At 51.3% G+C, this 11,532-nt stretch overlaps 2 protein-coding genes across 2 annotated transcripts; one reads left to right on the top strand and one right to left on the bottom strand.

Annotated features, from left to right (window-relative positions):
• The first annotated feature begins 1,316 nt into the window (after positions 1–1,316).
• SARC_11557 (hypothetical protein) lies at positions 1,317–8,256 on the top strand. The gene has a single exon (XM_014294355.1). The coding sequence runs from the start codon at positions 1,371–1,373 to the stop codon at positions 7,929–7,931; it is 6,561 nt and encodes a 2,186-aa protein (XP_014149830.1). The 5' UTR covers positions 1,317–1,370; the 3' UTR covers positions 7,932–8,256.
• A 1,647-nt stretch (positions 8,257–9,903) lies between these two features.
• SARC_11556 (hypothetical protein) lies at positions 9,904–10,472 on the bottom strand (the record flags this gene model as incomplete). Its single annotated transcript, XM_014294354.1, has 1 exon — positions 9,904–10,472. A coding segment is annotated over one exon (510 nt), but the record flags the coding sequence as incomplete, so codon positions are not given.
• Between the last annotated feature and the right edge of the window lie 1,060 nt (positions 10,473–11,532).

Genomic DNA, 11,532 nt, shown 5'->3' with positions numbered 1-11,532 from the left:
AAGGTGCTCGATGTCTATTTCAAAACTTTAATTCAGGTGCTCGATGTCTATATCACGACTTTAATTAAGGTGCTCGATGTCCATATCAAGACTTTAATTAATGTGCTCGATGTCTCTATCACGACTTCAATTAAGGTGCTCGATGTCTATCAAGACTTTAATTAAGGTGCTCGATGTTTATATCAAGACTTTAATTGGGGTGCTCGATGTCTGTATCAAGACTTCAATTATGGTGCTCGATGTCTATATCACGGCTTTAATTAAGGTGCTCGATGTCTAAATCAAGACTTTGATTAAGGTGCTCGATGTCTTCATCACGACTTTTAATCAACCTAACACCTGACTATCGAGGTTGGAACGCTTGTGTGGTCTGAATGTTCACAACAGAGTGTGTACGAGTATCTCCGTAGTTGCAAAATTTAATGATCCTGCACCGGTTGCCAGTACCTGGGCCTGCGTATCTACACTATTGTCTGTTTGTATAGATGATTCTGTGTGTACATGCATATGCATGTGTATTACGGTTCATGCGGTTGCGTTCAGTTTATGCGGACACAATCTGGCATGCCCCATAAGATACAACGAGAAGTACAAGCACGATGTTCACCTGCCTGCGCACCTTTGTCAGACTCGGCAGTACAGTTGAACTAGATCGTACCTACTGCAAACACTCTGTTGCGTGCTGTTATTGAATGCGTTTTTGGTTGGCAAATGGATGGTGATATGCGCAATACGTTAACGCGATCATCTGTGTTGTGCGAGTTCTATTCGTGCATGGCGTATATTTGTAAGTGTACACCAACATAGGAAGAGCTTTCGTTACCATTTATTTTGCTCGTTGTCTCTATACTGTGATTATAACAGTCGAGTGCATTTACATGACAAAAATAATATCAGAAGTTTGCGCGTGATCTTAGATTTTGAGTTATTATTGCTTCGTTTAAGTCGCCATTCGACTCGTAACTTTTATTGTGCCGTTCGCTTGTGAGGACATACGTATGTGTATTGACCATGCAGTCACGAACAATCAACAGCTATGAGCCTTTTACTGTGCCGTTCGCTGAGGACATGATTATACAGTCAAACAATCTACAGCTATGCAGTTTTTTGGCACTTACTTTGTTGCCTTATGTTGAGTTTATTGGTGAGCGTTCTAAACCACTTATGCATCCATAGATCTTATACTCATGGTTTTTGCTACAATTTTAACTAAATAACTATTCAGGGTTTCCACGTATGACCTGGCGATACGCTTATACGGGAAGCGTAAGGATACTGCTGGCATACAGCATTTACTACAAAGCCAGATAGTATCTAGTAGTCAGCTGCCACACCGCCGCGAGGAGTTGGCTCTGGCTCAATTGCACCCCATGTTTGATCCACAAGGGTGGTCTAGGTCGGTCACAAACAACGTGTACAACAGCGCTGTGTGTGCCCTGAGCTTAGCTGGAGACGTTAGTACAGCGAACGCGCTGCGGGCAGACATGGCCTCGCAGGGGTTGGTAGTGTCACTGGAGGCGTACAGGTCTCTCATGTATGTGTACGGACAACTGGGCAGGCCAGATGATGCCGAAGCGCTGTTCACGGAGTACCAACGATTGGAGAAAGCAGCTCCCATTGCACGGCAGCAATGCATGGTGGGTAGGGAGAGTGCCTACCACGTGTACGAAATGGTTGTGCAGGTGCTGCTACAGCACGGGCACACGAAACGGGCCATGGAGCGAGTACGTGAGCTGGCGGAGGAGAGGATGACCATGACACCTGCGCGGGTGGTGTCTATGCTGCGTGCGTGCGAGGGGCAGAAGAGCATAAACATTCCTGTTTTATTGTCTGATATGGCGGCTGCGCTGAAGAGTGATCCTTGGGAACGCGCGGCGAGGCTGGAGGCATCGACGGCCACACTTGACACCAGTACAAGAAATACAAACACCGACCAACCCAACAAATCCGTTGACGATATGAGACGGCTGTTGAACATCAAAACCACGGGAGAGCGTGAGAAAGCCGGAAGCCTGGGGCTGACTAGAGTGGATGTACATCATGTGGATGTGCTTATGAACGACCCCCTGGTGCTCAATACGGCGCTGCAGTTGTGCTACATCAATGGGAGCCAGATGTACGCTGCGGCTATCACACGGAGTATGAAGTCTGCGGGGATTATGCCGTCGCTGTACACGTATAATGTCAAGCTTAGGGAGCAGCTGAGGCTGGATGAGGTTGCCTTTGACCCACTTCCGCCTCTGGAGGTGTACAAGATCGCCAAGTCGGAGGTCATTGGCTGGGTTCCAGATGAGAGATTGAAAATGCTGGTACGCAAGTTTGAGGCTAAGGCAAATAGTACCGAAGTGCAAGCTGTTAGCGCTGCAGGCCCGGTTTTAGGGGCGAAGGGGTTTGCGCGCACCCTGCAGCTATATCAGGAGGTCAAACGCATGCGCTTAGAACCCAACAGCACAACGCTGGAGATAGTGGCCATGGCCCATGTGGGAATGCGCCAGTACACAGTAGCCCTAGACATGCTGGAACAGATAGACGATACGGCGGCTAAACATGCCAAGGACAAGAATCCACGTGTGCGCGTACACGCACAAACACACACAGGTGCATCGGCGCTCGTCTCACAGCTGGCTAAGCAGTCAAGTTCCGTCGCCGAGGCAACGCTTGTGCCTGACACGAGTGCGGAGGGTATTGTGGCGTTCTGGACACGGCATTACCTGAAGCACATTCTATGGGACTACAGACATGGCCAGGCGGGGAGCCAGAGCACGAAATATATGCTGAAGTTGTTTGAGAGTGAGCATCTGCCGCTGAAACCAGGCACGCTCCATCCCATACTGGACGCACTAGCCCACCATGGCGATCATGAAGCCGTTTCATCCGCCATGGACATATGCGAAAAGAGAGGCCTGGCGCCTACGAACAACATGTATCACTCACTTGTGGTGGCCATCGCAAACGCCAAGCCCACGCGAGTGTCCGATCTGCTGAAGACGTTGGAAGACATGCACCTGCGAGACGTGCCCGTCCTACCGCAAACCATTAACAGCGTATGCAGTGCATTCAGTGAGCGTGGGATATCGCTGGACGCCCACGTGGTGGCTCTGATGGCGCATATGCAAGAGTTGCGGCCTGTACCCGGGGTTTCTGGGGAGGAACTCGTGGCTGAACGCATCTTCCAGCACGAGAGAGACGCAGCGTATAGCCAAGCATTGAATACGTATCTGCAGCACAACGAGTACTACATGGTGGATGTGTTGTTTGCCCAGTATTGCAAGCAAAAGGGCCATAAGCTGCCCGCGGTGTTGGAGGAGAAAGTCGCACATGTGTACGGACGAAAGGCTTACGGCTGGGGAGTGCTAGACAGCCGAGGGAAGAAGTACGTGCGGTTTGGTGATACTGAGCAGTATCTGGACGCTACCAAACGCGCGTTGCAGACGGCAATCAACAGGAGCTCCAGACACACATGGCATAGCAATCTGGAGCGGGTGCACGAGCAAGCACGGATATTAGCCACCGTGCCTGTCCGTCTACGTTCGGAGAACGAAGTCGAACGAGAACAGCCACTCGGCGCAAACGGACAAGCCCATACTCGCAACCTCAGCGATGCCCACAAGAACGGCCTACCGGCGCCTACTTCGGGAAAAGCCCGTGAAGTGGCTATGTTGTGTGGTAAGGCGCTTGAGTGCCACCACTATTGCATCAACTTCACGGCCAGTATGCTTGGCCAACTGGGAAAGTGGGAGGAAGCCCTCGGTCTGGTGCAGCATGTACGGCTGCTCAACTCTTTGCATGCGGGAGTTAACTACTCGCATATCCAGGCGCAGAAGGTGTTGGCTGCCGCGCAGCATCATGCGGTGTTGGCGTGCACACAGGCCGAGAGATTCGAGGATGCACTGCGCATTGTCGCCGACATGCAGAAGCAGCTGGGAGGGAAGGGCAGGTCGATCTGGAGTCTGAGCAACATGCAGAATACCTACTTTGCGGGGAACGTCGTCACAGCGTACAGACGCGCGGGTAAGCTTTCGCATTTGGTGGCCGTATATGCACAGGCCTTCCAGCAGCGAGTGCCGGTGGGGAGTCCATACACGGGTATGGGTGCAACGCCGAACGATCGGGGTGTAGGGCATCTCCCGGGTGTGCAGGCGACACATGGTGAGCACAGACAGAGACGTCTCACGGAGGCAGAGAAATTGGCCCCTATCAACGTGCTACTGCGCACACGCCAGTACGACAAGATACATATCAGACCGGCAGCTACAGACCATCAAATGAAGGCTGCGCTGCTTCTCGCTGATGGGATTACGGATGCTCGTGCGGACGATTTGTACCACGTGATTCTTCCTTCCATGGCTGCGGGGGTGGCATCAGGCACACAGGCAGATACAGCGACAATGAAGAACACCGCGTCGCGTGTGCGTGTTTTACAATTGCTGGTGGATGCGTCCATGCATGAATACAGTGGTGTGGCAAGGCTCATTGAAGAAACCAAAAGACTGGCACAGGCACTGGAGTCATGTGCAACGTCGGAACAGGCTTGGCGTATGATGGGCGTTCCGGTAGCGAGCCAAATTCACACCGTCCGCATAAGCGATCTCAGGCGCGTGGACATCGAGGGGTTGTTCGATATACTACAGCGGCAGAAGCACTGGTCGCGCATAACTGCGCTGCGCTTGCTACTCAGTAGCCCGAGGGCCAGCCGTGCACTCATGCCGCGGTATACGTTACTGGATGCATTTTATTCGTCGAAGCTACCGGAACAGGCCTCCCAATACATCAGCAACAAGCTGGATATCAACCGAGAGACTTTGGTTGCGCTGGACCACACACAGATGCTACTCGACACAACCAAAGTATGTTGGAAACATGCGGCGTTTCAGGACGTGCTCAACGCATTCGAGGTCTTCGAGAGCGGCATGCAGCGCGAGGGCTTTCTGCACGCTGCACAGGAGTCTACGAAAGTAGGTGGGGTGCTGAAGGAGTCCGATACAGCACCAAACGGGAGCGACACGACAAGACTAGACCTCGGTGGCAGACCAAGTGCTGCGGCGTTGCGCAACAGTGAGCTGGGCAACACCACCATGCACTACCTACTGATGGCGTGTGGCAATGTGCCACGACGGGACAACGAGCATGCGCGTGGGGTGATGGCCATTGCGTCGCGCTTGTTGCATCAGCTGCGCTTGCTGGATCAGAGTGTGGGGAGTATTGCGGAGGCGCAGCAGACGGACGTCACGGGCATTAAGGGTTTAGTGGAGATGTTTGCACACGCAGGCACGCACGAGCAGCGGCAGAATCTGTGCTATTATCTCATGGCCACCAACAGCGCGTTTAAGGCGGATACGCTAGCGATGCAGTCAGCGGCGTTGGGGGCGCAATTTAAGACTGGGCCTATAGGCTCCAGGCACAGGCAAGGCGGGCAGGGCCTGCGGCAACGAAGGGATATGGCGAAAGAAGCTGCAGAACCCAATCTCTCCGTGAAAGAAACCAACGCGCAGAGGATGGATGCGCTGATGCGAACGGTACGCGGGGGTGGTGCAGGTGCATCTCATACAGAGGACGGCTCGCAGACACACCCCCCACCCCACTTATACGACCGCGCAAGTGCGCGATGGCAGGGGTTGCTGGATCTGACCAAGGCCATGGTAGCCGATGGGGTGCTGCCCACGCCACACATCCTCACCACAGCACTCTACAGTACCGTGCGCAGTGGCCGCACGAGCGAGACAATGTGGCTGTTGGATAGCGTGTTGAAGTCCAAAAACCATTTGCGAAGCGCCGCGGGCGCGATGCAGAATGGCAGCGACGCGAGGAAGCGCCTGTTGTATAGCGTCCTGGCCAAATTAAGCAAAGGCATGGATTTGGCGGACGAGCTTGCTGGCGGGTCTAGTATTGACGGTGCACCACCACGTGCACATCCCAGCGGAGAGACGACATTCATAACACCACTAATGCAGAGCATACCCACAGTGTTCACAGATGCCGACATGCCGCGTGCATACGACCCCACCCAGACCAGGCTGGAGCTGCCGTCGTGGGTGGTTGCAGCGTACGATATCTCGTTGTATGTGTGTGAGCAACTGCTGCTGGCGGGAGATGGCGAGGCTGTTTTGCAGCTCATTCCTCAGCACGGACGCACAGGCTTACACTACGGACGAGCCATTCGCCTGTGCGCCAAGACGGGCGAATATGACCGAGCCCTCGGCTTGTACGAGGAGATGAACCGCTTGGGCATACGCACAGATCAACTCACGTACAACAGTGTGCTGCACACGGCCAACCAATCGATGTGTTCGTTGGACTACTGCAAAGATGTGTTGGATGTAGCTACACGTGCGCACACACGGGAGGACAGCCGCATAGGCTTGGGTGGGAGAGGGGACGGGGTCACATACATCGCACCCACCATCGAGACCTGCAGTGTTCTTATCAAATCGTTCGCTCAAGCGCATCGTTTGGATGAGTTCATGCCGTATCTGCGCGGTTTGTGCGATCGAGCATTGGGTGTGCACAGTGGTCCTGATGATACCATAGTCAGTGGTACTAGCGACACCAGCACAGCTGTCGGTGGTTCAATGGAGGGAGTTACAGACACGCACACCTCTGCATCATCGGACAGGGCTGTGAATTCAGATAGCATTGTCGCCCAATTAGGTACCGGTAGCATGCGCCGCTTATACAAAGAGTTGTTCAACGAGTACGCGGCCCAGAATGAACTGCACAAGTCGGTGGCATTGCTTGATGACATGAAGGCACTCAAACTCAATCCCTCACAAACCATGTACACGCGGCTGTTTCAGCTGTGCAAAACATGCGAGGATATGCATGTGGCCGAAAGATTTGCGGACCACATACTCAGCCGGGCAAAGCGGACAACCTTTCCCGTAGTCTTGTACGATTCCCTTATCAATACACTGGGTGGCAATCCCTATATGTTCGGAAAGTATGATTTGCAGATCCCCGTGGAGGGACTCAAGTATGCTAAGCTGAAGCATTCCCCCTCCCAGACACACACTTCAGTCACGGACGTACGTGCAGATACACAGGCAGGCCCTGACATGGCACCAATCCATGCTACTAATTCGGTGAGGGAGCCCCAATTAGAGACCCCCGCGACCATTGCGGCCAAGGATAACCTTAAACCACAGGATATACCCACACGATTAGATGATACACACGCCATACAGCTGACCGACGTACCACAACACGCACCTGCGCAACATCAACATGACAACGTGCGCGCGAAGCGGGCGGCGTTGCGAGTCTTCCGCTTCGCCGTGGGCAAGCACAGTAGTGCGTCTCAGTTCTACAAGTCAATCATAGGCGCATGGTACCGCCCGGATAAGGGAGACCGAGTGTTGCTGTGCGAGAGTATACTTATGCAAGCGTTCGACGAGCGAATTTACCCCACACACGCTAAACCAAACCATTTCGACTACCACTACTTGTCTGGCCAACAAGCGTTGGTTTACACTGGGCTGTTGCTGAAAAGCATTGCCACGAGTGCACTGGAGGGCTACAGGGACCGTGATCACGCCTGGTGGAATGAACAATTTGCACGTAGCGACACTCCAACCCTAGAGAAGCCCATACAGTCAGGTGACGATGGACAATTATACAGGAATGATAGCACAGTATCTACAGCGATTGATCTGACAATAGCCGAGTATGAGGATTGGCGGAATGCACACGACCGCTATGTAGAAAGCACAATGACTGCTCTCATGCACAGCCTTCGGGAGAAAGGGGAGGATATAGAACTCATCACCGGGGGTTCTAGGACACGAACCGGTAAACCTGTATTGAAACAGGCCATATGTTTGGCCCTTGAAAGACATGGAATGGCCATGGATGGTGTGAATGTGCAGGGGGGTGGTGTCAGGATCGAAAACGAGACGGTCTGGCAATGGCTGCGGACACTGCAGGAGACGGGATAAAAGGTGCACGACTAACATGTGTGGCTAGAGGAGTCTTGCAAAGGGGTCGTGAAGTACAAAAGCTTTGTTGGTCAACCTATGGATATTCACGAGCGCATGCTATTGATGTGGTGAATGTACACTAAACCTTATTGGAGTACACGCATGGTTTAACGCGGGGGTCTAAACTAAACACGAACTAGCGTAAACAACAAATAGGCCTATAACGACTCAAAGCTGAATCCGTTTGTCGACCCCATCCCCCCCCAAGCAGTCACCTGTACCGTGAGATGGTACACACTATTGGCACCAATCAGCATTTAATATGGTCATAAAATGTGGGAAATATGCGTTTCATTTTTCAATTTTTGTTTGTTTGAAATTTTTACGCGTTACTTACATATCCCTGTCTCCTGAATTCAAATGAGGTTTTATACCTTTGCGAAAATCAAAAACTTGTAGTCTCTGCACCAACCACATATGCAGTAAGCGCCCTGGTATGGAATGTCCAAGCTGTGTGTCTCGAACCGTAGGAACCTGCAGTCCAACACTTCACTATCGTATACCGGCAATCTACCCACAGCTATCACTTCCTGTGTGTTGACACACTCATTTACGCATAGTCTGCATTTGGAGAATTGGCCTTTGTCGTCATCCATGTTCCGACAATACAATTACCTACACTCAGATTCTCCGAAAACACAAACACATACGCTCATGTTGCGAGGTTGAGTACACAGTATTGCTGGACATACCATTGGTTGCTGCTTTCATTTAGCATGCAATCAATTTAGCACTCCTCTCAAAGTGCTGATAGTAAATCCGTTGTCGGGCCACCTGCATAGAATCCACGCCAATAGTTTTTTTCACCCACTCACCACTCGCGTCGGACTTCATTACTCTCAGCATTTCTATTTCTATTGCGGCTAGTCGAAGTTACTTGTCTACTTCATCACTCTCAGTGTTCGTATGCAAACAAATCCCGGAACCGGGGTCGCGATTGAATGTTTGCCGAAACGACAACACCCCTCCGCACACGCCCACGGTCGCGCAACGGTCTTGACAACTTCTCTCTTACGATTGACATTTATGAGTTGTGCTGTGAGGTATACGACCATGCAGCCAAAGGCCCAGGGTGATCACATCACTCACAGGCACTGCTGCGGAATTCGTGCCTACATAGACAGTGTTTAGCTTTGCACTTGCTGTTTATAGCGCGTGTGTTCTTGAGTGCAAATTGCACGTGGTCGTGGACCGCGCAGAGGAGTGCTTTTGAGAGGCGTGGGCGGGTGTGCTTGGCCAGTGCATATCAACCATGTGTGCTCATTGCTATTGGCATCTGCGTCATCCCGTATATAGGTCAGCAGGATAGGTACTCGTAGACGCGCCATCGAGCGGTTACGCCATACGCCACGCATATATTTCGCCAAACACCGGCGGTGGCATGCAATGCGATGTACATAGGTTGAATGTACTTATGCACATGATATAGGCGTGTAAACAGGCGAGGCTTGTTTTCTACACTCCCAGAAGACCCATAGATAGGAGCGCGTGTGCGCGTCTGTGGTCATGTGGCAAATGCACGTGTGTGTGTATGGTAGCTCGTAGTGTGCATGCAGCATGCAGTTACTTCAAAGCGGTTGAACTAGCCCGTACTAAAGCACTGATCAGTATTATGCACTCATATCAAGTGTTGTCTGTATGCATATTCATCCACACGGACGTGTGCCATTCTGGAAGGTGCTATGAGATTCTAGCAACGTTCGCTCAGTGCACACAAGTCCCCTGTACAACGTGCGATCATATATTCAAGCGCGTCGCATGCACCTGCGCTGAGTGAGCAGGACGAGCAAAGTGTCCGGGACTTTTTAAGCCCCAAATTGCTGAACGGCAAGTGCTTTATGTGGTACGTTCATACCAGCACACTGGTCCTATACGAAGCACACGTAAACCGTGCACTCGTAGATAGCAGCAACCTCTGTGTTGTACGTGACGCCTGACGATGCGACAATCGTCCGATCAAGCACATTTAACGCTGACGCCGTGCACTCATCAGTAGTCCACGTGCTGTGTGGCGAGTACAGAGAACGGAGTGTAGTTGTCCAGTGTACACTTGGGAGCCTCCGGCCGTGGCTTAGGATCCCAGGACTGCAGCAACCAGGTCGAGTACAGTGAAAGGGACAGAAGGGCACCCGTCTTGCCGAACTGGCTGCCCTCTGCCCTGACAAACAGGTCACACAGACCATACTGCCACATGTCGCTGATGGTATTCCGGAGCTCCTGGGTTTCATCGTCGTGCAGGCGCAGTGTATGACGCGGTCTGAAGCTGTTGTCTGTGATGATGCCGTTGCCCATGTCAGCCACCCACGCTACTTTAACCGGCATGCAGTTGGTGATCAGGAAGAGTTTGGCGGTCACGTTGTGGTGCTTGTGCAGCTGAGCCTGTAGTTGTTGTCCGCAGTCCAGGTATTGGCGAGCGAAGTCCATGTTTTCTGCGCTGTCGCACGCGCGCCGGCCGATCATCACATCGTCGTGGAATCGGATCTGAATGCCAATGACTGCCTGAAGGTGTACATGTGTGAACACAGGGGATATACACAGATAGATGAGTCACAGGACGAACATATATATATCCAGAGCATCAGAAAGAAGTGAATGCCAATGACTGCCTGAAGGTGTACATGTGTGAACACAGGGGATATATACAGATAGATGAGTCACAGGACGAACATATACATATCCAGTGCATCAGAAAGAAGTGACTTCTACCAAAGACATTGTGCAGTGGACTGAGGGCGCATTCCTTGTGCTGCATATCAGTGCGAGCCATCCGTGATCTATTAATATGCAAGTGATTTCCAAGAGCCTCTCTGTCTAGTGTGTCTGTTTTGAATGCAGGTTATTTGTCACTCGCACACGTGCTGGATATATATATAAATATATATATATATATATATATATATATATATATACCTCGTGCGCTGGCGTGGATGCCCTGCGAAAGGTTTATGGCGAAACAAAGCCACGGGATCAGCCAGCTCTGACACCCGCTGCCATACTTGAACGTGGTCTTGGATTACGTCCGGATGTATACGGAACAAATAGTCCACTGCACAACCAAACGCACTGTCCACACGCAGACCCATACTATAGTGTATCGCGATAGTGTGGGTTTTGAAATAGGCGGAATAGTTGGTCCCGATTAATTTGGATTTGCACGGTGCGAGACTCTCGATTATAGTCCGATAAGTTCTGACCCAACCATAACTGCTCCCACGCTTTTCTGCCTGGGTCACTCGCCATTTGGTCAATTGTTGATACTAATCCATGCTGTTCAACTGTATCAGATTCTAGCCATTTCCAGTCGATTGATCTTGGCTCTAGAGCACTATGTAGGGGAGGTCCTTCCCATCTAATCCTGAAGGCACGGCCTGTAGTGGGTATATACGTATAAGAACGAAAAGAATCAATATAAACAGCACACACACACACACACACACACACATTAATATATACACAATATATATATATATATATATGTATATATGTACTAAGTATATAGTCACACACACACACACATACACACACACATACACACACATACACACACACATACACACAC

Source organism: Sphaeroforma arctica (assembly GCF_001186125.1).
Source record: "Sphaeroforma arctica JP610 unplaced genomic scaffold supercont1.1754, whole genome shotgun sequence".
Lineage (NCBI taxonomy): Eukaryota > Ichthyosporea > Ichthyophonida > Sphaeroforma > Sphaeroforma arctica.
This window is presented reverse-complemented; position numbering and strand designations above follow the sequence as displayed.

Excerpts from the sequence above, each read along its gene's own strand:
- SARC_11557 (XM_014294355.1), top strand. The coding sequence starts at position 1,371 with ATGTTTGATCCACAAGGGTGGTCTAGGTCGGTCACAAACAACGTGTAC.